General features: G+C 37.7%; 2 protein-coding genes across 7 annotated transcripts in view; one reads left to right on the top strand and one right to left on the bottom strand.

Annotated features, from left to right (window-relative positions):
• On the top strand, nucleotides 1-27,473 carry SUV39H2 (SUV39H2 histone lysine methyltransferase). Of its 5 annotated transcripts, none has more exons than XM_026479040.4 (6): nucleotides 1-181; nucleotides 2,829-2,974; nucleotides 15,806-15,937; nucleotides 18,450-18,596; nucleotides 20,139-20,268; nucleotides 21,055-27,473. In XM_026479040.4, exons 1-6 carry the CDS (start codon nucleotides 151-153, stop codon nucleotides 21,159-21,161), a joined length of 693 nt encoding a protein of 230 aa, XP_026334825.1. In that variant the 5' UTR covers nucleotides 1-150; the 3' UTR covers nucleotides 21,162-27,473. The 5 variants fall into 5 exon arrangements, with proteins under 5 accessions (XP_026334825.1, XP_026334822.1, XP_057160645.1 ...); XM_026479037.4 differs by having other exon boundaries at nucleotides 15,806-16,477; XM_057304662.1 differs by having other exon boundaries at nucleotides 1-583; nucleotides 15,806-16,477.
• Nucleotides 25,132-27,865, bottom strand: part of DCLRE1C (DNA cross-link repair 1C) — a 34,241-nt gene continuing 31,507 nt past the window's right edge. For both annotated transcript variants that reach the window (XM_026479031.4, XM_026479033.4), the window contains one exon: nucleotides 25,132-26,867. In XM_026479031.4, the coding sequence (XP_026334816.1) occupies nucleotides 25,945-26,867 (923 nt within the window). In that variant the 3' untranslated portion in view covers nucleotides 25,132-25,944. The remainder of the gene's footprint in view (nucleotides 26,868-27,865) is intronic.

Below are 27,865 nucleotides of genomic sequence, written 5' to 3'. Positions count from 1 at the left end.
GGGTCGACCTCCGGTGACGTCAGGACGCGTCGCGGGTTCCAGCCCCCAGCCCGGGCCCCCCGACTCCCGCGCCGGTCGGGCGGGGGCGGGGCGTCAGTCCAGCTGAGCTATCCCGTCAGACCGCGCCAGTTTGAATGAAAGCTCCTCAAGATGGCGGCGGCCGGGGCCGAGGCGCGAGGAGGTGAGGGCTGGAGAGCGGCACCCCTCACTGTCCCCCGTTCTCCAGGCAAACTCCCGAGGCCCGGGAAGCGGGGTCGGGATTCGCGGGCCTGCCGGAGAGTGACGCGGCGAGACGCCGCCTCCCGCCCTGCTGACACCTTGGCCCCCAAAGGCGCCCTCCGGGCTTCACCCTTACCCCGGTCCCTGACCCTTCTCACGCCACGGCCCGCTCGCTCCCCGCAGTCTCCCCCTGCGCCCCGCTTTCGCGGGGCCCGGTCCGCGCGCGCTGCTCCGAGGTCGGCTGTCTCTCGCTCCGCGGAGGTCCCGCGGACTCCGTGGCCCGGCCCCCGCTGCCCGTTGGGCCGGAGGCCCCTCCCCGCCTGGTCGCCGTGTGGAGGTATTCGGGCGGCCGCCGCGGCTCCTGGTAATCCCCGGGGGTGGGGGTGCTCGAGGGCCTGTGGGCACGCGTGTGGTTTACTCCTTTGTGGTGGTTTGGGCGGGACGTTTTGTGGTCGGGCTGGCTTTTTAACTGGGAAGCGCGAAGTACCCCGTGGTGTGAATGTGACCTCAGTATCAGAGGAAAAAAGAAATTGGGGCTGAAGTATGAACGCTAAGGAAATAAGTGAGCATACGCCCCAGTTCGGACGCACTAGAAGTGTAAATTCCGCGTCGGAGAACATCCCAGTAAGTGGGTGTTTGAAGACGTAGCCCCTGACTTACGGTAATTTTTATGCCCACCGGGAATTTGCGTGTTATTTATGTGGACGCCAGAGAATTAGATACCTAGCGTGTGTTTGTGCGCCTGCCTCTCGCGTGCACCCTCTGAAAGACTGGAATTTTCAAGGCATTCTAGAGTTTAAAGGTGTTTGCTAGCACTACTCTTGTCCACCTAAATTGTGAACTCATTATCCCCCAACTTTTCTTCCACTAGGGTTTAGTGTGAACCTAGTGTAGGGTTTTTGTAGTGGTAATGAAATGTTTAATCTTGCAAATGAATTATCTTCTACATTATTATAGCTAATCAGAATTGTTAACCAAGGGTTTGAGGTTTTTCATGTTCCAGTTTTTTTCCTCAGAAATAGCATTTCCGTCGAGGGTTGTCTTGACCCTCAAGTTAAACTAGATAAAAATGGTAGGGACAACAGACATACACACCTTGGGTGATATCCAAGAGGAACCTCCTTCGCACGTGATCAGCATAGTGAGGTTAACTTTACACAAAACATCCCGAAGTTTTTTAAACGGAAGGCAGTTAAGCGGTCATTTCTGTTATACCACTCTCCTACACCCAAACTACCACTCCACAGTAAGCAGTCACTCTCCCACATATTTTTTTGGAGAAAATACCTTTCATTTTCTTGGTCTAGACTTATGAATCTTTTATAGGAAGCGGGGTGGTGGAGATCGTGCTTCAAGGTTTCTGACAATGAAGCCCCAGTGTGAGTTGGGGAGGGTGAGGGAAGGATATAGTCAGAGCTGCTGTGTGTTCTCTCTTCCTTGGAAATTACCTCAAAACAAAAGGTTATCACAACTACCTTGGAGAGCTACCGCGTAAAGCTTGAGTTTACTGAGAGATTCTGTTTGGTTAATTCCACTTTACTCCCACCCTCACATTTTTGCAGTGAATCTGAAATCTGGAAAGATGGAAATACCACTGAAGTCATGTAGCTGGGTAGCTAGCAAAGGCTGGGGCAGAGGACCCTTGATTCTCTGGAGTGCTTACCGTAACACTAGCCATAAAACCAAATTTATTACATATTTCTAAACATCAGTTTGTGTTTATATGCTATATGGTAGCTTACTGTTTACAGAAATTTGAGAGTAAAATCTTCAGCACATTTAGTTACTGGCTTCTGTAAGGTTAATTATGAGTGTGTCTGATTTTTTTTTTTAAGTTTGGTATATGGATTATGTAAATTGAATACTCTGTTTTGTAAATCTTGGCTTTAAAAACAATACAGGAAATGAGTATTATGAAAATAAATTCTCCATTATTTGTTATAACTCTTGGGCTTATTTACCTTGATAATAATACAGCATAGGCAAAATAATAAATGGAGTTAAAATTTCATGCAGCATTCCAGAATGGGAAAAGTAGGGCATGTGATTGATGTATGACTATGTTACTGTAGAACTATATTTCAATTAGATTTCATTTCTTACTGTCCAACCAAGAGAAAGGGAGAAAGTTGTTTTTAATAACTTGTAAGGCTGTTTTAAAATACATTTAAGATATTTTTAATAACGCTATGTTTGTCTTAGAGATCTACATTTTATTAAAACCGATTATATTCTTTATATTCTATGTAGAATATAACTGAAAAGGTGAAAACATTATCTCTATTGACCTTTGCATCTATATGTAATTTTAAGAAAGCTTACGGACATGAAACTTTTTGTTCAGGTGGCTTAATAGAAATTAATTTACCTTAGTTAAGCATAGTAGGATAGAGACCCATGAAAAAAATCCAAGAAGACCAGTTTACCAAAATAGTTCTTTAATGCTTAACTTTTTCTTGAAGACACATAAATGGTTTCTTGTCTATGAATTTTCAGTCCTGTAAAATTGCCAGTTGAAGGGTGGGGATATAGAGATCTTAAGTTTTTCCTTTTTTTGTTTTAATTGAGTAGCTACTTCATTAGTAAAGAATTCTATTTTCTTATTGTAGCTTGGTGTGTGCCTTGCCTAGTTTCACTTGATACTCTTCAGGAATTATGTAGAAAAGAAAAACTCACATGTAAATCGATTGGAATCACCAAAAGGAATCTAAACAATTATGAGGTGGAATACTTGTGTGACTACAAGGTAGTAAAGGTAAGGCAAATATCTAGCCCCTTAAAAGAGACCTAATCAGACTTCAATTCAGTATTTCATATTTCTGTAACATAAAAAGAACCTTAAAAGTAAGCAAAAGCTCTTCTTAATGTTAAAAATTCTGAGCCATAATAAATTTATATGTCCTATCATCTGTATTGCCAAATAACATTGAGAGGATTTTGAAGCATTAAATGTTCTTGAATTAGAATATTTTAAGGTGCTTATACCATTCTACATCCAACTCTTGATTATCTCCATGTGGATTACCAGAGCAAATGTTTTATCTCATATTGGCTTCTCCTGTCATTCATTTTGTTCCTGAATCATATTTCCCCACTATCATCTGAAATAAACCTAGAAATTCAAACCCAATATTAATGCTATTGAATCTCCTCAGGAAGCATCACCATTTGTATGTCCTGTATCATGTCAAACTCCAGTTATTAGTGAGGTTTTGTGGTGTAATAGAATGGCCTGGAGTTCAGAGTGATTTCTGACCTTCAATTGGTACTTTGTGGCTTTCTCAAAGTCATTTAACCTCTCTGGGCCTCACCTGATTCCTGTTTCTCTTTAAAATGACAGGTTTGTTTTCCTAAGAGCCTTCCTCAATCTATACCTTATGATATATTTTTGAGTAATTCATCTTTCTGTAGCCTGCTCCCTCTCCAAGAACTCTTTTTTGGTCATTTATTTGTCAGTTCTTCCGGACAAATGAATTAGGAATCCTTCTCTTTCATCTTCCATATTGATTCAATCATTAAATCCAGTTCTTCCTTTGAAACAGCCATCATCTTTTCATATAACTAATTTCCCCATCTGGGATTTTATGATTAAGCATTTCACCTACACTCTTCAGCAACCATCAACCCCAAAACAGCTCAGTCACCTGCCATCTCAGAGTATAAACTGTGGCCTGACCAGTGTAGCGAAGAATATCCTATAATCCCACATATTGATGCCATTAAACCTTATTTCTAATCTCACTCCACTCAGTTCTATGTAAGGTTTTTATCTGTTGCTTTCTTTTCCCTTTTTTGTCAGCAATTTTTCTAACTTTTATTACTTTTCTGGACTTCTTACTCTATCCTTCACCTTCATATTCAACCACAGACAGGGAAGTACTTCCCTGTCTTCTACTTCCATGAAAAATAGGCTCCTTCAAGTATGAACTCTCAACTTACATTTACACCAATTATCTGTATCTTTGCTGTCACTGTTTTTCCTTTTTCTTCCTATCCTATCCCTCCCTGTTAGGACTTTGCTTCATCCATGATGTTTTTTTGTTTTGTTTTGTTTCGTTTTTTGTATTAAGCTCTCTTTTTCCATTGATTTCTCTCAGTAAAACCTATTCAGGTCTTCCCCAATTTTTCTTTGACCTTGCCTCCCCACTCAAGCATTCCTGTCTTCTACTTCATTTCCCATTAACTTTTTAAAACAGCTTTGTCAAGATGTAATTCACATACCATATAATTCACTAATTTAAGGTGTACAGTTCAGAGCCTTTAGCATACTCTCAGAGTTATTCTAAAGTTGACTGTGGTGATGGTTGCATTTTCATTATGCCAAAAAGAAACTCCACACCACCCAGCCACCACTCCCCAAACTTCCCCAATCTTCTTCCCCCACTAGCCCTAGCCAACCACTAATCTACTTTCTGTCTCTGTAGATTGCTTATTTGGACAATTCATATAAATAGAACCTTACAATATGTATGTGGTTCTTTGTGATTGGTTTCTTTCACTTAGCATGGTGTTTTCAAGATTTGTCCATATTGTAGCATGTATTAATACAGCATTCCTTTTTATTGCCAACTATTCCATTATAGGAATATAGCATATATAGTTTATTCCTCACTTGGACATTTGGGTTGTTTCTGTTTGGGGGCTATTATAAATAATACTCTTACGAACATTCATGTCGAGGTTTTTGTATGGGCGTGTTTTCATTTCTCTTGGATATATACCTAGGAGTTGAATTGCTGGGTCATACAGTTTCTCTGTGTTTAACCATTTGAGGAACTGCCAAACTTTTCTAAAGGGACATTCCCATCAGCAGTGTTACAAGTGTTTCAATTTCTCTACCTCCTTACCAACACATGTTATTATCTGACTCTTTGATTATAGCTGTCCTAGTGGGCATGGAGTAGTACCTCCTTATAGTTTTGATTTGCATTTCTCTGACGGCTAATGATGCCGAGCACCTTTTCACGTGATTTTTAACCATTTGTGTGTCTTTGGAGAACTGTCCATTCTGAACCTTTGCCCATTTTTTTAAATTGGGTTGTTTTTTTTTTAATTATTGAGTTGTAATAGTTCTTTATATATGCTAGATAGTCCCTCATGAGTTATACAGTTTGTAAAAATTTTCTCCTGGGGGGTCATCTCTTCACTTCTCCTTAACTTTTTAACCCACTTTATTCTGATTTATGCCCCTATCAGTGACCTCCTAATTCCAATATGAGGACCTCAAAGCTTACTCTCCTTCTTAGCAATGTCTGACACTGTTGGCCTCTCTCTCTTTGAAATTCTTTTGTCCAAGGAGAGACTGCCAACACTCATACTCCATCTCTACCATCTATTAGTTGAATAACTTTAGCAAATTACTTAGGCTCTCTGTGTTTCCATTTCTTCACTTAGAAAGTGAGGATAGATGTAGTACCCATCTCATAGGGTTATGATTAGCATTCAATGAGTCGATGTAGATAAATGCTTACAACAGAGACTGACCTGTGATATTCATATTGTAGAAGTGTTTTCTGTCATTGTTATTCACTTCTGTCTCCCCTCCTTTTTCCACCCGTTTTTCTTACTATTCTTCCTGAATCTCCTTTGTTGTCTCTTTTCTGTCCTTCCTCTGAAATGTAGATAACCTCCACAGCTCTGTCCTTGGCCCTCTTCTCACCTTGAAGTGACTCTGTAGATGACCTCTTTCTCAGTGGTTTCTGCTTCTATCTGTTTGACTCATGACTGCCAAATATTTGTAAGGCACCGACCTCTTTATGGACTTTATTTCAAACTGGACACTGTACAGGTTCCCAAATTCAACATATTCAAAACAGCACCTGTTTTCCTTTCTCAAATCTGCATCCTGATCTAGTAATATTCCCTATCTAAGCTAACAAAACCATTATACCTCCAGTTACCTAACCTTTTAAGTTCAGACATTTTTAGTTCTTCCTTTCTGCCTACCCTCTAATAGGTCATCAGATTATATTATCTCTGTCTACTTGTATTTTCCTGTTCATTCTTGCCGTACTTGAACAGCGTTAGCTACGTAGGGGTCTGTGCCTACATTGAGGGAGCTACCATTATTCTTATACAGGATTCTGAGTGTTGTCGTTAGGTTTTGGATAGCTTTTGCTCTTGGGTTTCCCTTTCGTCCTTCTCATCAATCCTTTTGGTTTCTTGTTTGGGGATAAGCACCCTTACTTGCACACTTAGGTCCCACCTTTCTTCTTCTTTCTAGCACAGATTACTTAATCTTAAGCCAGTATTATTTCAACATACCTCTCCGTTTTTTCTCTCTCCCCTCTCATGTTCAGGGCACATGAAAGATCATATGACTGTGTCCTTTTTTGTGTGTGTACCCCTCCATTTAGCTCGTAAGAGACACTTTTTCAATACCATATTTCTCAAAGCCATTTCAGATGTTACTAAAACACAGTTCTGGTTGTGTTAGGGTCTCGCTTTAGACCTTTTAATGGCCTGTCTACCAATCTAAGCTGAGACCTTTTGTACTGAAGTTCTTTATTATCTGGCCACCAACTATCTTTCCAGCCTCATCTCCTACTTTTTATTCACACAGAAGTACTTGTAAATTCTTTCATTTAGCTAAGATTTAATGAGCACCTACTGTGAGCTGGGCACCTTATGCCCTTTTGCTGTTCTCATCCAGTTCCCTCTTTGGGCTACTGTTGTTTCCCTTCTCTCCTTGACAGAATTCTCTCTGGCTAGGAAAGTTCAGCTGAAAGGTTACCACCTATTTTTGGCCTTCTTCCCTTCCCTGTGTCTCTAAAATTAATTGCTTTATAGTCAAGACTTAATAAGCATTGTTCTTATTATTCTAGAACTTGACACATTTTATAGCTTGGTTTCATACCTTCTCTGCTAAATTGTCAACCATTTAGGGCCAGGACTATGTCTTACTGTAGTTTCTAGTACATAATGGGTATTTAGTTAGTGCTTAATGAATTGAATTGGCTTTTGCATCAGTGATTTCTCCAGTCCTCACAATCACCAGTACACTAGATCTACTTACATTAGAGCAGCGGTCTGCTGACTAATAGCTCCTGTATCATCTTTCTATAGTCTCAGTAAACATTTGAGTTTCTTTTGTGTGTTAGGTACTACATTAGGCTCTGGGAAAAATAAAGATTAATCAGCAACTCTCTCACCTTAAGGAACTCACAGCCTGCTGGAAAGATGGACAAGTAAACCATCCACTGCAATATAGTGTAGTAAGTGCAGTGGCAGACTTCGTTACATATCTGTGGGAGGTTCACCAGAGAAAGCTTCCCAGGAGAAGGAATATCCCACTGAGGCCTAAAAAAGACAGGTACACTGTAACTCATGGTTTTAGTACAGACAATGGAGTGCTGGAATGTGGGAGTAGGACAGAATGAGAGATGAGTGAAGGAGCTTTCACAGCATTCTACAGCAATGGAGGATCACTTGAAAGATTTTAAAAAGAGTGATACAATCAGATATTTAGTTCAGAGAATTTTCTCTCTGCAGTGAGGAAAGTGGATTGGTGGGGAGGGGAAAGGCTGTTGCAGTGATCTGGGTAAGAAATTATAGTGCTTAGGGGCGCCTGGGTGGCACAGCGGTTAAAGCGTCTGCCTTCGGGTCAGGGCGTGATCCCGGCATTGTGGGATCGAGCCCCACATCGGGCTCTTCTGCTATGAGCCTGCTTCTTTCTCTCCCACTCCCCCTGCTTGTGTTCCCTCTCTCGCTGACTGTCTCTCTGTCGAATAAGTAAATAAAATCTTTAAAAAAAAAAAAAAGAAAGAAATTATAGTGCTTAAACTAAAGATGAAGAGAAATAGGTAATTTTTCTTTAATTATCATGGTTATAGAATGTACAAGTCTATGGTTTAGTGGTTGGGTAGGAATCCAGCAGTGAGAGATCCACATCTATGAAAACATGGGTTTCTGACTTGTAGTGGTGTAGATAACACTGTTTACCGAGACCCAGCAATATAGGAGGATTAGGAAAGGAGGACCAGGTTGGGTTAAGAGAAGAAGGTTGAGAACATTTAAGTGTAAGATATGTAAGGTATGTAGCTGAGAATGTGGCTCTAAGTTAAGAGTGAGAACTGGAAACAGATTTTTAAGTAATTGGCAGAAAGATAGCAATTGAAGCTCTGGGAATGGATATGGTTACCTGTTAATTAACAGATACCTATTGCCATCTGCCATGTCATATGCTAGACACTAAGGATCTCAGCAAGTAATGACACAGAGGTATGGTCCCTATTACATGGAGTTGATCTTTTAGTGAGGGTAGAAAACTTTAAATATAATTGTACAACGCACTTACAATTGAGGTAAGTGCTAATGTAACAGAAGGTTGTAACTTCTGGAGAAACTCGGCAGCAGTTCATGAGATATGGTGTTTAAACTCAGTCCTAAAGGATGGAAAGAAAAGTAGGGAACAGTCTGGAGGCAGAAGAGAGCCTGACTTCTTCAAGTAACAGAAAGTGTGAGTGGAACATAGCAAGAGGGATCAAAAGGAGGCTAGAAGGAAAGGAGGACCCAGAAAGTACAGCTCCCTACAGTCCAAGAAAAGATTTTGGACTTTATCTTAAGGACAGTAGGGAAACATTTAGTTGTTTTGTTTTGTTTTGTTTTAAAGATTTATTTATTTATTTATTTATTTATTTATTTATTTGACAGAGATAGAGACAGCCAGCGAGAGAGGGAACACAAGCAGGGGGAGTGGGAGAGGAAGAAGCAGGCTCATAGCAGAGGAGCCTGATGTGGGGCTCGATCGCATAACGCCAGGATCACGCCCTGAACCGAAGGCAGACGCCCAACCGCTGTGCCATCCAGGCGCCCCAACATTTAGTAGTTTTGAGCAGGGGAGTGACATGATGAAATGGATGTGTTGAGATGGTGTTCTGGCTGTTGGGCCAGGAATGGTTTGAAAATGGTTAGAGGCTATTGCAGTATCAAGCAAAGAAAATGTGAGAAGAGAACAAGGACTGATGAGTAGTATGGGGGGGTGAAGTGGGGGTTTCTTATGGGAAGAACTATCAAAGCAACTGAGACAAACTGGCAAGAAAGGTAGGAAGAAAACCAGAAGAATGAATCATGAAACCTGAGGGAGAGATAATGTCAGCACAATAGGGAAGAAGCCAGTGGGTCAAAGAAAAACCATGAGGGACCCATTGGATTTTGAGTAATGGAAGGGTCATTGGTGCTGTTAGAGCTATATTTGTGCATGGATAGAAGAAGCTGAAATAGAATGAATTAAAGACTAAATTAGAGGTGAAGGACACCTGGGTGGCTCAGGTCATGATCCCAGGGTCCTGGGGATCGAGTCCTGCACTGGGCTCCCTGCTTGGCGGGAAGCCTGCTTCTCCCTCTCCCACTCCCCCACTTGTGTTCCCTTTCTCACTGTCAAATAAATAAACCTTAAAAAAAAATAGTAGTATGAACAATGCTTTGAAGAAGGCGAGAAAGAGCTATGTAGGTTTTAAAGGTGTTTATAATTTTTTATTTAAAAATCTGTATAGGTAATATATGCATGTGATTTTAAAAATCAAATGTTATAAAAGTTGAACGTTCTTATACTGAAAAGAAATCTTCCACCCCTGTGGCCTTTAGTCTCCTGTCTCTGAACTTTTAGTAATTTATCCTGTCTTTTTGAAATTACATATTCCAGAATTTATATCTCAAAAGAGGTTTAGTTTAATTTTGCTTTTAAAAAATGAGGGAGGCTTAAAAAGCTAAAAATAAAAAATGAGGGAGGTTTAAATGCTGGTGAGAACAAGTAGAGAGGGAGAAACTGAAGAGACCGGAGAGGTGGGATAATTGATGGAGGAAGTACATCTCTTGTATCTGCATCCACCTTTTCTCTAGTTACATGTCCATGGAAGGGTGGAAATTAAGAGAGTTTCTGTTTTCTCTCTGCATTAGGAACAGAGGTCTAGTGCGGCTGAAAATAACGGGGAGGTAGTGGGAGATTGACCTTGAACAAAGTGGAGGAGTTCTGAAATAGCCAGTTTGGGAAGTGGAATGAGTGCTCACTGGGGGAACAACAGGACTCTTACTGTTGTGAGGTCATGTCAGTGTCCACTTGAACAAATTGTGGTAGTGTCAGTGCTGTATGGTTTTTCTGCACCATGTTCTTGCCATGTTCACCTTTCATACAGAAAAATTTGTGACAAAACTGTGAATACTCTTTATTAACATACTTAGCTCATCAGTGAAGAATCAGAATCCCCACGCGCATTGGTAAGGCTTCTCCCTTAATAAGCAAATATTAAGAAAGAAATATTACTAATCTTTGACTTCATAAAGTATCCAGGTAGTCCTTTGTCTCTAGAACCACCACTGTACTGCATGGCACATACTGGCAGAATTGTCCACATCTAACATAGATTAATATTCCAGAAAGACTGCACTTAGAGTGGTTTTTTAAGAACTGGAATAACAGAAATCGTTTGACTAAAATCCATATTTCAGACATCAGGAAAAGAGAACTCTTAAGTAAGACTTTTCCAGAGTCATGTTGCTGAGTTGTGTCAGTCTTGAAGCACTAGCCGGGGTCTCACAATTGCTACTCGGTCAGTTACTGGACTGAAAATCCAGTGACTTTCCATAGAACACTAGTGTTTTCATAATTAGATTCAGGCTGTTCTACCACTAATACTGAATATGATGATTTCAAAACTTGCAGGAGAAATTAGCTAACAGGAAGATAGTTTTTGTTTTTTGTTATATATATATATATACATATATATGTATATATATATATATATGTATACATATATATATAAAATATATACATATTTTAAGTTTTTGTGCTTGCTACCACTTACTGGCTATAGACAGCAGATGACATAACAAATATTGAAAAAAACATGAATTACTATCCAGGTCAAACTTAACAGCTTGTATTTCTTTTAACGATTCATGTAGTTACTCTTGTGATTTTTTCATATTGCATACATGTTGGTAGTCATATTTTTTGTTTTGCATTCAGAAACATTTAGTCAAAGCCTAGGATATAGTAGGCAATTGTGCTTGGTTTTGGGGCTGTGAAGAGTAAGATTTCATTCCTCCTGGTCTCTGGTTAAGTTTAGACAGGGGAACACAGGGATTGGTAGTGATCAGTTCTTGGGCAGGCGAGGCAGGAAAGACTTCACAGGGTAGGTGACATTTGAGCTGACTTCTAAAGATGAGTAGGTTTTCCACACATAAAAAATGAGACCAAAATAAGTTCATTATGGAAATGTAAGAGGCCATTGTAATTAGAACTTTGTAAACAAAGGAGAAAGGGGTGAAAACGCCTGCTATGTTCAAGTACTAGCAGTCGCAGTTCAGTATGGCTAGAAGGTGGTGTGTGAATGGGGCCAGGATGGAAGACTGTGTTAGAGAGGCAGGCATCAGGGACCCAATCAAGAATGATCTTTGTTATAATAGGAAGTTTGAACTGCATTCTTTAGGCAGTGGGGGAGCTATTAAAATTTTTAAGCAACAAAGTAACAGAATGGTACTGTGGATTTCTTATTTTTATAAGAAAACTTCACTTTAGTAAAGATAAATTGGGGTGTCATCAGTCTGGAGGCAGGGAAACCAGTTAGGCGATCAATGCAGCAATCCCAGCAAGAACTGAAGGCCTGAAGTAACTAGAGCTATGGTAATAACGGTGGACAGGAACAAATATCTGAAGAAACTTGATGATGGATTGAAAAGAAAAATCTAGATTGAGCTCCTAGTTTGTGACTCATGTGACTAGGTAGATGACGGGTAAGATTACCCTTGATGGGGAACAGGAAAAAAAATCCATTTAGGAAGGACAGTGGTGAGTTCTAAGGAAATAGATGGCTATAAGAACCTGTTGGATGTCCAGTAGGCTATTGGATATATAGGGGCGCCGATAAAGTTTTGGAAGTTATCAGCATATAATTAACACCACTGGAGTGATGAGGTTGCCCAGAGAGCACTTAGAGCAAGAATTCTTATCCTCTGGAATCCAGATATTCTCCATTATCCAAACTAGTACGTACGTGACTTTTGTTAGGGGAAGGTCCATAGCTTTCTTCAGATTCTCAAAAGCGATAAACACTTATTGGAAAGGGGCCAAGGACAGAGCCCTGAGTATCTGCATTAAGTGGTGGGCAGTGATAGTAAGTAGTCTCAGCAAAGAAGGCAGTCAAGGAACAATAGTGAAGAGAGAAATGTGATGTCAAAACTTAAGTCAAGTAACATGAGGACTGAAGAGTCATTGGCTTGGGAATTAGAAGACTGATAAATTGTTTCTAATAAACAAGATGGAATCAAATGTATTTGTATGTAAGGAAGCTTCCCACAGAAACACCATGCCTTCTAAGAATTGTAAAAACCATTGGCCTACAAAAAAGTTCAAATGGCTCTGTCGAGTGTTCAAGGCTAAAATTTGCTCTTGCCTTGCTGTTACAGTTTAACCTCTCGCTTCAATATTCTGAACTTTAACGGTAGCCAAATCCATCTTTTCACTGTTTCCTGGATACTTCATACAAATCTTAGCTGCAAGCTTTTGCTGGTGTTTTTCATCCTGCCTGCCCTGTTCCCTACCCAACAAATCCTGTCAGTCTTTCACAGTTTAGTTTGTTCTGTTTTCTCTGTGCTCCTTTCTGGCTATATTGATTTCCTTCTTTATATCAGTGGTAATTATTGTCTTGTTTTGTCATTTAAAGTTGTACCGCCTTGGGGCGTCTGGGTAGTGCAGTCGTTAAAGCGTCTGCCTTCGGCTCAGGGCGTGACCCCGGCGTTCTGGGATCGAGTCCCACATCGGGCTCCTCCGCTGGGAGCCTGCTTCTTCCTCTCTCACTCGCCTGCTGTGTTCCCTCTCTCGCTGGCTGTCTCTGTCACATAAATAAATAAAATCTTAAAAAAAAATAAAAATAAAGTTGTACCGCCTTGCATTGCTACTTACTGTACATATTATTGCCTTCTTTTCCCAGTGAGATTTTACTCCTGAAGACTAGCACTGCCTTACATCTCATCACACCTCTAGTGGCTGAACTTTCACATACTTATTTTAAATACTAAAATATTTGAATGAATGGAACCTAAGCCAAATATAGTGGGGGGAAATGTGTTTAAGAAAAAATTCTTATGATGCATTCTAAATTATACAGGAGTGATTGATGGATCATTTTACAGCTGTACTCCATTTCTATGGGTAATCAAGAGTTGATTGCATATCAGAATAAAATACTGATATATATGAGGCTTATGAACTTTTTGGCTTTTATTTGGAATTTTTAATGAATTGAATTAATTAAATTTGTTAGGCCAAACTAATTTTTCTGTGCAAAATTATCAATTTTTCAAAATGGAAATATCTTTTTTGGATTTAAAGTAAAATGCACTTACTAAAATAAGTCCACAAAGTAGAAATAAAATATTACTAGTATTTTTATACTATTTTGCCAAAGGCACTCACGTTTTATAAACATCTTTACCACCTGTAAAGTAGGTACTGATGGGATTAACATACAAAACTTAGTCACTAACAATGCAGCTGGCTCATTACTAAACAGTATGATATGTTACTTTGGAAGCTGACTTCAGAGGCATGGTGGTACTGGTTTTGCGGAATGATAATTTAGTTTAATCATCTGATTTGAAGCCAGTGTTTCTGTTTCTTCCATTATTTGCTGACAATTTTAGGCATAATCCAGGGTTATGGTAGGAAAAACTGTAGCAGAAAAAAAAGGGCCAGAGTTGCATTACTTTATTCCAGAGTCAGAAAAATTTACAACTTGCTTAGTTAAGAAGTAGAATAGATATGTTAGATACTGCCACGTGGATCACATTATTGTTGAGCAGAGATCTACTAACATAAATCCTAAATTGGGAGAAATCTGTATTACACTTAGTGGGCCAGTTTGACTAACAAATATGTCTAAGCTTTCTTTTTTTCCCCTGAAATTACAATATGTATTTTCAAGAAAGTACACTTTTTGTGCATATCCTCACACCTTAATTTAACCACATTTTTTAAGCAGGTAAAGCATATTTTGACCCTTTTCATAAAGAAGGAAAGTTCTTTTAATTCCCAAGCAGTATTGCTTATTAAGTAGAATATACTAAAACACTGAGATGAATCACTGGGAAGAAAATAAACTTACTCACTGGCTGAGTGACTTGCTTCAGCAAAGCTGCCTCAGGGCTCTTTACCCCAGTTTGTGCCTCAGCAACATTTCCTAAATCTTCCAGTTATTTGGCATTAATAAATTATGAATAGTAAAACAAGTGTTATATGTATCCTTTATAATAAAAACTGTTAAAAATTTCAGGGAAAAGCAAATGTATCCTAATTAAGTTTTTAATCCATATCTATGATTTAAAATAAAAACTGTAGAATATACAGCTTAATCACTTTCATATTTTAGAATGTGGATATATGTGAGTTATTCCAGAGGACAAAGAAAAAAATTGGGGCTTTAGAATTTTTTTTATTACACACACTTAACTACCTTCTTAAAGAGAAACTTAACATAGCATTCCCTGATTTTAAGGGAAGAGAACCTAGTTAAGTCACTGGGGAAGGAAGGCAAAATTCTAGGGACCATCGTGGCCACAACAGCAGTCTGAGGGATAAATCAAAATGTTTGGTCTTTGGTGGCTTGAGTGCCTGCTACCTAATCCATTCACGGGTGAGTCTAAATAAGGTAAGAATTCTCTGGACTCGTGATGTCCAGTAGAAACAAATAAACTACCTATGTATAATTTTAAATTTTCTAGTAATCACATTAAACAAGTGGAATTAAACAGGTGAGACTGCTTTCAATAATATATTTAACTGGGGGCACCTGGCTGGCTCAATCGGTAGAGTGTGTGACTTTTGATCTTGGGGTTGTGAGTTTGAGCCCCACACTGGGCATAGAGAGGACTTTAAACAAATCAGTCTTTAAAAAAAATAATGTATTTAATCCAATAAAAGTAAAATATTTCAGTATGTAATCAGTATTTTTCAAATGTTAAGAAATATTTTACTTTTTTGTGTGTTTGGGTTTGTAATTCAGTGTGTGTATTGCACTTAAAGCGCATCTCAACTTGGACTAGTCACATTTCAGGTGCTTGATAGCTACATGCTGCTAAGAATGACTGTATTGGACACTGTGTCTGTAGAACCTGTAAGAGATGTGTACCCATGATATTGAGAAATAGAACTTGCATTATATCCAGTGTGTAAAATATTAAAATTACCTACCTTAGAGGATGCCTACATCTGTGCTGGCCAAGTGAAGCACTAACATAGGTCATAAATGGTTAGTTTTGAGACTCCCTGTTTCCATGATCAAGATAAATACAAAATACGACTTTGTTTAACAATTACTGTTTGGTAAAATATTCATGAATTTCAGTACTCTTATCTTCATGAGCAATTCTTTTACCTGAGCTCAAACATGCTACAACTAAATTCTGTACATAATATATGTAATATAAGGAAATAAAGTTTTGTATTTCATCCACTAGAAACCTCTGATTCAATATATTCTGAACTTTATTAAGAATGATGATAACGGCTACCTTATTCTTTAAGTTATTAAATTATTTTAAGTAATTAGGACTGTCATAATCTGATTTCAATTTTCTTTTATATTTTAAGGATATGGAATATTATCTTGTAAAATGGAAAGGATGGCCAGATTCTACAAATACTTGGGAACCTTTGCAAAATCTCAAGTGCCCATTACTACTTCAACAGTTCTCTAATGACAAGCATAATTATATATCTCAGGTAAACAAAGGCAAAGCAATATCTCTAAAAGACAATAACAAAGCTTTGAAACCTGCCATTGCTGAATACATTGTAAAGAAGGCTAAACAAAGGATAGCTCTGCAGAGGTGGCAAGATGAACTCAACAGAAGAAAGAATCATAAAGGAATGATCTTTGTCGAAAATACTGTTGACTTAGAGGGCCCACCGTCAGACTTCTACTATATTAATGAATACAAACCAGCTCCTGGAATCAGCTTAGTCAATGAAGCTACCTTTGGTTGTTCATGTACAGATTGCTTCTTTGAGAAATGTTGTCCTGCTGAAGCTGGAGTTCTTTTGGCTTATAATAAAAACCAGCAAATTAAAATCCCACCTGGTACCCCCATTTATGAATGCAACTCAAGGTGTCAATGTGGACCCGATTGTCCCAATAGGATTGTACAAAAAGGCACCCAGTATTCACTTTGCATCTTTCGAACTAGCAATGGCTGTGGCTGGGGTGTAAAAACCCTTGTGAAGATTAAAAGAATGAGTTTTGTCATGGAATATGTTGGAGAGGTATGTTCAACTTAACAACAAACAATGAGTGTGGAAGGCTTATGCTTTTTTTACATCAGTAACAAATATTGGTACATTTTTATATTACCATTTGCAAGGATGTAAAAATTTCAGGTTTGAGAAAAGGCTTCATTGGCATAGTTAGAAATACAAACTTGTATGTGAACAAAAATATATATCAAAATAGTCCTCTTTCAAAAACACCCATTCATAGTCATTGAAACTGGCATTTGTAAAATATGGCAACTATTTTTTACATAAAAGCCCTAAGAAGAGAATCAGATCTAAACACCTGCTGACCTTGAAAACTTTTAGATATAATTCATCCACTTGACTAAATATGGTTAAGTGCATTTGGCAAAACTCAAAATTGTATCAACATGATACTGTAGACAAATGCTTTCTGAGCAAGTGTTGTAAAATAAACTTAAAAGCATTTATTGCATCCATCAGAAAATCCAAACTCTTTGTAGCTTAGCTAGAGACTATCCTCTGAATTACCAAAGACTGAGCAAATTTATTTTTATATGTATAATTGTAAATATACAAAAACCTTATGTTTTAACTCCTTAATCCTCTCAATAACTCAAGGTAGTAGTGTTATCTCCATTATTATAGATGAGGAAACAGGCACAGAGAAGTTCAGCAACTTGCATGAGGTCACGTTGTAGTGAAGAGGAGCCAGGATTCAAAACCAGGGCTCCAAGATGAGTGCACTTTACCCCCATGCTACACTTCCTCAAACTGAGTGAAGGACTAAGCTGTGACTAGAAAATACAAGTTTGACTTGCGTATCTCAGGTTGTCACATCTGACGTTTTAAAAGTTATGTGGGATTAGGTCATGTATAATTATCTGTATTCATCTAGAATTGTGAGATTAAATTGGAACCCTATTTCGATCCTTCAATTTTTAGACCGCGGCAGATTATTGTAAATCACTCTCCGGGATACCAGATCTTGTATAATCAAATTCTTCTCTGTTTTGGCTTACTGAATGAAGTAGTTAAATGTGATTGACACCATGAATCACTTTAGACATTTTTGGTTTCCTAAGCTGAGCATCTTGGTAAAGCTGTGTTCTTAGAACTGTAGACAATAGTTTTGAGCTACAGAATTTCATGAAAACAGCCTACTCTACGGAACTGAACTTTCCATACAGTTGACTGCAGATTTAGCATGCTTTCTTTGCTGTATTTGTAACAAATTTCCATTTTTAACTGCACCGGTTAGAGGAAAACTAAGCTTTTAGAGTATCTTTACTTTTTTTTTTAAATTAACATATAATGTATTATTGGTTTCAGAGGTGCAGGTCTGTGATCCATCAGTCTTATATAATACCCGGTGCTCATTACATCACATGCCCTCCTTAATGTCCATCGCACAGTTACTCCTTCCCTCTACCCCACTCCCTTCCAGCAACCCTCAGTTTGTTTCCCGTGATTAAGAGTCTCTTATGGTTTGTCTCCCTCTCTGGTTTCATCTTGTTTTATTTTTTCCTCTCTTCCCCTATGACCCTCTGTTTTGTTTCTTAAATTCCACGTATCAGTGAGATCATATGATAATTTTCTCTGATTGACTTCTTTCGCTTAGCATAATACCCTCTAGTTCCATCCACATTGTTGCAAACGAGTATCTTTACTTGTAAATTTAGTTCTTTACATTCTGTTATGTCCTATAGAAAGCTATAATTGGGTAGCTTCTTGAACATCTGAATAAATTGGAAGGAAAGTAGTACAGTCTCAATTTGTTAATTGTGGGTTGTCCTAATTCCTGTCTTAAACAGCCTTGATTCTTTTGCAGTCATTTCTGCCCTTTCCCACTCTTCTAGAGTAGTTTGTGTGAATATTTGTTTTGATGACACTTTAATTTCTTTTTAAACCTTTGTAGGCATTAGTATGTGAATAATTTATGGATGAGTGTTTCTTCAGTTCAACAATAGCTATATAATATACTATAGTTTTTTCTTTTTAGGTAATCACAAGTGAAGAAGCTGAAAGACGGGGGCAGTTATATGACAACAAGGGAATCACATATCTCTTTGATCTGGATTATGAATCTGATGAATTCACAGTGGATGCAGCCCGATATGGAAATGTCTCTCACTTTGTGAATCACAGTGTAAGTGATACTTAAAGAATAGTCAGGACTAATCAACTTAGCATTGTTTTTAATGATTTTTCCATAGTTAAGGAATAATTATCTTTAAATTACTTACCCTTTTAATATTTCCAAAGTATTTTAATACAAAGACCTCTTCAGTTAGGTTATGGTATTATTGCTGTATTAGGAAAATTCAATGAGGTGCCTACCAAATACCATGCATTTTGCAAGAGTTTTTCTGTGTGTTACTTCATTTAATCCTTCCAAAACTCTGTACATTAGGTTTTGTCTTCATGTAGAGGAGGAAGTTAGTAAGCAGAGGAATTAAGAGGTAGAAAGGTTAGGAATCACATGCAACTGTACAAGTTAATATGTAACATGTTAACGTATTTATAAAATTTAAGAATTTGTAGAGTTATTTAAGTATTTAGGGCTATTTTTCTAAGTTACATGTTAGTATTTTTAATTCATGTTTGAACTTAGAATACAGCTGGAAACTTAACTGTAGAATTTTATACTCTATAAACTATTTCTAAAAATAAGGAAGATGAATAATTACTGGGTACCTACTAAGTGCCAGCAGATAAGGGTAAGTTATATAGCTGCCCATATAAGGAAGTAGGCCATGCTAAACTTTTGATGGGTTTTAGACCAAGAAACTAGTTTATGTTTAGTAGTGAAATGTCAGAGACCATCCTTACTGGTAGTTTTTTGATTGACTTAAACTTTTGCTTTAATTTTTTTTCTTGATAAATTGGAGATACTCTCAAAATAGATGTATTCTGGGGCGCCTGGGTGGCGCAGTAGTTAAGCATCTGCCTTCAGCTCAGGGCGTGATCCCAGCGTTCTGGGATCGAGCCCCACATCAGGCTTCTCCGCTAGGAGCCTGCTTCTTCTTCTCCCACTCCCCCTGCTTGTGTTCCCTCTCTCGCTGGCTGTCTCTGTCAAATAAATAAATAAAATCTTTAAAAAAAAAAAAGTTGTATTCTAAGGACAATTAAACACTTATTTTGATTTCTTAGGATGATTCGCTAGATGTTTCTTCTTGCATTGTCCAGAATTTAATGTAGAATTCTCAAAATATTAAACAATTCCAAACAGAGGTTAAAGCAATGAAACTCCATGCAGTATGAAATTTGAGTTGTATACTGCTGACTTGATTTTTTAAATAGTTATTCTGTTTCTTTATGCCTTACTGAAATGAACTACGTACAGGTGAAATTCATGTTACCTAGGGTTTACATGACAAGTCCTCAGAAAAGTTAAAAGGTTGAGACTAGATGAAACAGGATTGGTAAAAATGTTAATAATTGTTAAAGCTGCTGGGTGAATATATGTGGATTTATTATTTTCACTAGTGTTGTTTTATGTCTGAGATTTTCTCTAAGTGAAAACAGTACTTTTTAATTTGCATGCCTCAAAGACCACTAAACAATATACAATGTAATTTCTAATAGAATTTAAAAAATAATAGTCTGAGAAATTTAATATTTCATATGGCATGTAGAAGAGCCTGTTCATGTCATTTTTACCTAAATGGGTTCATATGTTCCTTTTCAGTGTGACCCAAATCTTCAGGTGTTCAATGTTTTCATTGACAACCTTGACACCCGTCTTCCCCGAATAGCATTATTTTCCACGAGAACCATAAATGCTGGAGAAGAGCTCACTTTTGATTATCAAATGAAAGGTATGGTTTTCAAGTACAGTTCAATTGGTGTTCAGTTGTTTCAGTATGAAGAATATAATCAGAGTAGGAAAAGACCTGAGTCAAAAGATCTGAACCAAGCAGATATTAAAGAAGAAAAAAAATGAGGCTATAAGAGTTTGTCATTTTACTCATGGTCACAAAGCTAATCTGACAGAGGTAAAACTAGAATCCAGGTCCGCCTGACCTTGAGCTGAGTAATGCTCTTTTCTCTGTATCACGTTGCCACACCTTTTTTTTCATGATTTCCATTCTGAAAGCTTATTATACATCTTTTCTCAATATTACTTGTATTTTAAAATTGTAAGGCGTACATTTCTGAATATTTACTAAGAGGTGTATATTCAAAAGATTGAAAATACGACTTAAATCACAAGTGAACCTATTCCATTCCTACTTGGATTTGGCTTTTTTTTTTTTTTTTTAAAGGGTACTTTTATTTGCTTTATTGTGACAATGCTTTTTCTTTCCTTTGTTTTTTCTAAGTATTAATTATAGGTTGTTACTATTTGGCCTTGCTTTATGGCCCTTAAGTAATGTATGAAACTGAATGATTGTGTATCAGATTTTCCGAGAAAGTTCCATCATTTCCAAAAGCTATTCTTTTAAGTATGGGCTAATAGCATAAGCTTTTCTCTCTTACTAGCCCATACCATCCTTTCAAGATAATTCATAATGATTTGTCTCTGAATATTCACATTTAAAATTTGAACTTCCTCCTGAATTGTCTTAACTCTTACTTCTGTATTTCTTTTTCTATGTAATCAGGTTCTGGAGATATATCTTCAGATTCTGTTGACCACAGCCCAGCCAAAAAGAGGGTCAGAACTGTGTGCAAGTGTGGAGCTGTGACTTGCAGAGGTTACCTCAACTGAATTTTCAGGAAATAGAGCTGATGATTGTAGTTTTGTTTTTTTCTAATGTTAACATTTCAAAAAAGTATTTGGTACTCTTCTCATATCATCAAGACTATATGCTATGTTAATTTACAGTTCATGTTTCAAACTATTGGCCAAATGTATTACTGATGCTTCTGAAGAGAAGAACACAGGGTCACATAGACTAATTTGAAATACACATATTTAGTAAATAGATACCAAACATGAAAACTATTTACAGATGAGCATATACATACATAAAAAGTCTGTGAAAAAAGAAATGCCTCCTTCAGTTTTTAAGCATTGAACTGATAGCGTAACAGTCACTAAGATCAAATATTCAAGCTGCATACACCTTGAATTCAGAGAAAGTTAATTCAGTTTGGGCAAGTATATACAAGTGCTATTTCTGTTATGTTGTCATTCCCATTGTTACTCACTGTACTTGTATTTGAGACAAACAGATGATACTGAATTATACTATTTTCCTACTTTAAGTAAAATATTGGGTCTTACTGATACAGAATTTTAAGGTTTAAAATTAAATATAAAAAAATTTAATTACAGCTTGATTTCATATTTTGAAGCAATCTAGACTGTTAGGAGGCATGTATGTCTAAATCAGTAATTCTTAAAAACTTTTATTCCCTTAAAAGAATAATTTCCCAAAAGCTCTAAAATTCTAGAATGGCTGCCCATTATGGTGCTTTGAAAGAATGGGGCTGTGGGACCATAGGAGGATTTTTTGGAGTGCCAGGCAGAGGAAAGGGAGCACTTGAAGGGCCCCCCTTAGTAACATGAATTAAGAGATCCAAGTTGAGTACCTCTGGTCTAAGAGTAAAACAAGCTACCGCTGAGTGCAGTTGCACTTAACAATAGTGTTTCATACAACACATTAATATTATATCTTCTGAATTTCAGGCAGTTTTAACATTTCCACCAAATTTAATTATTTTTATATTTCCTGCAGGCTCTTAAAATAATCTATATTTTGAATTGATAAATATTTTTTATACATGAATTTTTAAAATATGATAAAGCTAAACTTGGCTTGGCCAAAGTGTGTACCTGAATAATGAGAACTTTTTTTACTTGAACGATGAAGACTGAGATGGTAAAATATATTCCTTGTTTGGTTTTGGTTTTTGTTTTGTTTTCCTGCATAGTAAAACCTCAATCGGGAAAAAAATGTGTTTTCATCTCTGTCATTGTGGCATTTGTAATCATGGTGTCCAACGTGAAGGTAAATGCAGCGAGTAAATCTGGCTTTCAGTATTCCTAATTAAATTGTACCTAAGTTCATTGCCCCGTTGCTTTAATGACCTAAAATAAGTTTGGGTAAAATTGAACTGACTTTAAGAATGCAGCAGATTCAAGTATCTTCTTAATCCTTAACCTCTTTTTTGGGAGAAGCTACACTTTATTATGCATTATGTTGTTGCTACCACATGACTTTGCTCTTTCATAATATAGGGTAAATTCTTTACATGTTTGGAGTCTCAATGTATTAACCAAAATCTGCAGAAGGTGTCAAGGAAAAATACATTTTTTGGTGCCATTTCTTATGTTTTCTTTATGAGAAAATAGTCACATGGTGTCAGTGGTGAGAAAGCATCAGAGATTTACAGGTGCTCCAATGGCCAAGCTGAGTTTGAATTATAATTCTTACAGGTTTGAAGATATAATTTTAATATTCTTAAAAAGTCAGTGTTTTACTGTCCAGTTATTCTTATTTCTTGTGGTAAAAAAAAATGTAAAACAGGAGGGCAGAGGGAAAATGGCTGTTTTCAGTAAACTTGTTTCATTTTGTCCTTATTACTAGAAATTTCATGGGTCCTTGAGATTTTAATGACCTTTGTTACCCTTATTTTATTAAAAGCTGAACTTAATCAGTAAAATAGAAACTCCCTACATGAAGCTTTTAAAAGCCTTTAACTATTTTAAGAAGTCAACACTTAGCTTCTTTAGTTTCCCAAGTTGTCAGAATTTGTTCCGTATAAATATAACCAATATTCAAGGGTAATATTTAGATCGAGTTTAAACTGTACGTCCACTATGCGAGTTGTATTAATATTGTTTTCAGTACCTACATGAGGATCGTGATACATGGTTGGTAATCTCAGGGTCTTTTCCCCCTCTGTGCAAAATCTAGACTGCACTTATTTTTCTTAAAGTTCATTTTTCTTTAGCAAAATAAATTTAGTTTGGCATTTGATTTTCTATTTATCGTGGCTTAGCTTTGTTTCTGAATATTTTACTGTCATGTCCAGTAAGGCTACAAAAGGGTCAAAAAAACACTGATGTATTCCAGACTACTTGCTTTTGAGATTAACCAAAGGTTTTTATACCATTCCTTTAAAGAAGTGTATCATTGTCATGGTTGATCCATTTGAATATTAAAGTAGGATTTTACATAGCATAAAATGGATATGGATGGGTACTTGTAAAATGCCTTGAGCATTATTAGTCACCAGGTTACTTAGACACATTGTGCTCAATAAAAACTGCCTGGAACTGTAATTTTAGATGTAAAGCTCCTATTCTTTGAGCAAGTTATTAGGCCCTTTCTCTGTGCTCCTCATAGAGCTGAGGCTGGCACTCTCAACTCTAAACCATAGCACAGGAAAGGGGGTCTAGACTGGTTAGGTAACATTAACCCAAGATCACCCAGCTCGGGGCCAGTAAACTATTTGACTGTAACGTCCTCGATTTTGTACTGTTAGTTTAAACAAACCTGTAACTAAGGCAAATGTGGCTAGCCACGGGGCTGTTTCTATGATTATCTTGGCATTTTGAAACTTTTTTTCACTTTTTCTTTTCTACTTTACAGTTCTTAAAGTAAAAATCAAGTAGACACTATGATTAATCCTGCCCAGTCCTGTACTCTTTTTGAGGGGCATTACTGCTAGTGGCTAAGAGCATGGACTCTGAGCTTGAATTGCCTGTGTTTTCAGTCCCCGCTTCACCCCTTCCCAGCTATGTGAACTACCTCTCTGTGCCTTAGCCTCCTCATTTGTGAATGGGGAAAATAAATTTACCTCAAAGGGTGATGGTGAGGAATAAAGGAGTTGATGTCCAGTGTGTAAAAGAATGAAGCATCATCACAGAGTAAGCACCATATGTAAGTATTTGCTACAATTATTCTGTACTGTAAGCCTGTACTTTAAAATGTTTGGTGATACAAGTTTGTTTTTTAAAGTTTGTTCTAGTGCTCCTAGCCCTTAAATTCACTCAGCTGGCATTTATTATACCAGGTTCACCTATAAAACAATGAGAATATGGAAGTATGTGATATTAAATTGGCAATGTGATTATAAAGTGCTAAAAAATTCAGAAGAATGTTTCCAGGCATGTTTTCAATTCCCACCTTGGGTTATAAAGCTAGACTGTTAAGATGACGACGTCTTTGGTGTCAGTGAATATATAGTTACATTTGATTATATGATTTGTAATAATGAAGTGTAACTAATTTTTAGAGCTATAAATAAAAAAATGAAGTCTCTGGGTTCTTGTATCAGGACTGTTGTAGTTATGACTTGATATTCAACCAGTGATCTGCAATCTCTACTGGTCTCTTCAGTAATTTTATGCTCACTTTGCATTTAGGTAATAGTACTCCTAGGAGAGAGGGGTAAAATGGGATGCATGTATTTTTACCCCAGTCATGCTGTGTCTGTGGAATGTATTTCATCAAAAGCTGGGAGTAGCTGCTGAGCTAGAAACAAAGGATCAGTGCAGCACGGTGATAATGTGTATCATTTAGTTTAATTGATCTGCAAATTGTTTGAGAGACTCCACTTAAACTCCTTTTAAGTGAAATCTCTCCTTTTGCTTCCTTAATCTCTAAAATGCCAGCATACCCCAAAGTGTTGAATATTTATTAATAGAACTTTATTAAACACATAACTATGCAAAAACATAACCCACTGACAGGCTTGAAGGAAATCAAACGACTCACAGAACACACTTATGCTTTTACTATTTAATTATTTTCTTCTAGGTCCTAATTTTTCTACTTTTAAATTTGTCATCGTATTCACACCAGCATTCTTAAGTGATATATCTTTTGAGATATATAAGGGGCTGATTGCTTGAAGTGTTTTTATGGTCCTGCAGGATACAGTCGTCTATTGTGAGTGTGCCAGAGGCACTTCTGTTGCTGGGAGGAGTGTTCTGTGTCAATCAGACCCAGTTGGTCAATGGTACTATTATTCAGTTCTATATCCTTGCTCACCTTCTGTATGCTAATTCTAGTACTGACAGAGGAATGGTAGAGTCGCCAGCTAGAGTTGTGCATTAGTTTGTCTTGCTCCTTGGTTTTTGCTTTGTATGTTTTGAAGCTGTTTTTAGGTACATATACATTTAGCATTGTGTCTTAGTGAACTGGACTTTTTATTAGAAATGTGTGTGATATTAATATAGTCACTCCAGCTTTCTTTTAAGTAGTATTTAGATACCTTTCCCCATCCTTTACTTTTACCCTCCCTGCATCATTTGCAGTGAGTTTCTTAGAGACTGCGTCTTGGAGGGTTGTTTTTTCACTATATTTTCATTGGTGTGTTCTGACCATTTTCACTTAATTATTGATGTCTGGACTTAGTTACCATATCTTTTCTGTTTTTCACCCCTATTTTTTGTTCTCTGCTTCCCTTTTACTGCCCGGTTTAGGTTACAGGACCATTTTTAAGTACTCCACTCTGATGTGTCTGTTATGATTGGGACTCTTACCTCTTTGCGTAGGGTTTTTACTGGTTGCTCTAGAATGCAAGGCTTTTCGTTTTTAAGTATCTAAGAGTGAGCTTTTTCTTTTTTCAATGACTATATTCTCCCCTCTTGCCAGCTTCTCATATAAATAATGTAAATGCTCTTCTTTAGGTAGCTCAGCTTCTGGTGTTGAGGGAATTTCAAAGTCTGAGGAGCTCTGGGAATCTGCATTGGTGCTAAGATTTAACAGCCTTTTCTCCTGAGGTATGTGCTTCCCGCTGCTTAGAGTGGTTGGTTCTCCAACACTGGGAACCATCTTTCCATCTTGATCTCTGTGTTTCACGTCAGAGTAAGTATCCTTTGGACAAAGTACATTTTGTTCCATCTGAGAGGCAGGAGTATTCTCTTTGATTCTTGGTCTGTAGCTCCCTTTGTTTAAGGAGGTAATATCCCCACTCTTTCTCTCCTGGGATGATAACAAAACAGTGTCCGATTGGCTGTCCCAGCCTTGACTCCCTTGTTCAGATATGTGTGTTGACTGAGAAGAATTCTGGGAAGAGATGTGAGTTGATTCCCCATCAGAGTCACTAAAAATCTTTGGTGACTGAGAGCCCCCTGCCTCTGTGGAAGAAGGGGGGTTTTCTAAACCGTCATCTGTGATTTCATCATTTCTTTTAAAGAATACTTCCCACCGTGGTACTTCTCCATCAGCCTTTTGCTGGTGGTGTGTCACAGCACCCACGTCTTCTTGAGATGAAGCTGGGGTTTGTAATTCTTCTTCACTTTCGCTGTTAGATTCTTCACAATCTATAAAGTTTGCCCAAGGAAAGGTTTGCATACTCTCTGCTTTGAGGTAGCCTGTGCTTTGCCTCTGTTGTTCAGGCTGGCTTTGTGATGTTGCAGTCATTACAAATACGTCAGGGTGAAGACTTAGCTGGTATGGAGCCTTGTGCCTTAACGGTAATGGCACGGGATCATCAAAGAGGTCGTCTTCCTCCTCTGCAGGAAAACACAGGAGATATATGGGAAACAATGCAAAGGAGCCAATTTGTGCTTTTAATTTAAAAACCAATTTGTAGCACTTAGCTATGTTTTCATTTGGTGGAACTGCAAATAACAGTTCACTTTTCTTTGAAGAAAAAGGGCCCTTAGGATATTTTGAACAGTTTACCGCCTGTCAACTAGTGCCAAACTTGAGTATATAGATCTGTGTTCCCCAAATAGGCCACAATGCTTATACCAGTGGTTTTCAAACCTGGCTGTTCATTAGCCTCATTTGGAAAGCTTTTTTATTTTTTATTCATTTATTTAATCTATACCCAACATGGGGCTCAGACTCACGACCGAGATCAAGAGTTGCATGCTCTTCTGACTGAGCTAGCCAGGAGCCCCTGGAAACCCTTTTTAAAAAATACAGCTTTCTATATCTCATTCCAGACCTACTGAATCCCTGAAGGTGGGACACAATAATGTGGTTTGTGCTTTAAGTTCTATAGATTACTGTTCAACAGCCAGTTTGCAAACTGTATATGCTCGGCAAATAATAGATACTCAGTGAATTGGCTGAATAAATAAAACATTTTTCTACCATTTTTCTTCTGTGAATATTTTGTGCATGTTATGGGCTAAAATGTCTGTGTCCTCAAAGGTTCCTAATTTGAAGCCCTAGCCACAGGTGTCATGGTATTTGGAGGTGGGACCCGTAAGATGGGATTAGTGTCTTTGTAAGAAGAGGAAGACAGATTTCTCACTTTCCTTCTTTATGCATGGACAGCGTGTGGAAAGGCCAGGTGAGCACACACTGAGAAGGAGGCTGTCTACAACCAGGAAATGGGTCCTCTTCAAGAACCAGATCTGCTGGCACCTTGACCTTGGACATCCCAGTCTCCAGAACTGTGAGAAGTAAATATCTGTTGCTAAGTCATCCAGTCTTCCGGTATTTATCATAGCAGCCTGAGCCAGCCAAGTGCACAAGGCTGTGATAGATACTGAGGGGA

This window comes from Ursus arctos, unplaced genomic scaffold (genome assembly GCF_023065955.2).
Source record: "Ursus arctos isolate Adak ecotype North America unplaced genomic scaffold, UrsArc2.0 scaffold_30, whole genome shotgun sequence".
Lineage (NCBI taxonomy): Eukaryota > Metazoa > Chordata > Mammalia > Carnivora > Ursidae > Ursus > Ursus arctos.
The sequence above is the reverse complement of the archived record's forward strand: the minus strand, read 5'-3'. Positions and strand labels throughout refer to the sequence as shown.

What these genes read in the sequence shown, in the direction of transcription:
- SUV39H2 (XM_057304662.1), top strand. Translation starts at nt 151, where the DNA reads ATGGCGGCGGCCGGGGCCGAGGCGCGAGGAGGTGAGGGCTGGAGAGCG. An exon ending in GTGACTACAAGGTAGTAAAG is followed by an intron (nt 2,975 to 15,805) that starts GTAAGGCAAATA and finishes TTATATTTTAAG; the next exon opens with GATATGGAATATTATCTTGT. An exon ending in CTCACTTTGTGAATCACAGT is followed by an intron (nt 18,597 to 20,138) that starts GTAAGTGATACT and finishes GTTCCTTTTCAG; the next exon opens with TGTGACCCAAATCTTCAGGT.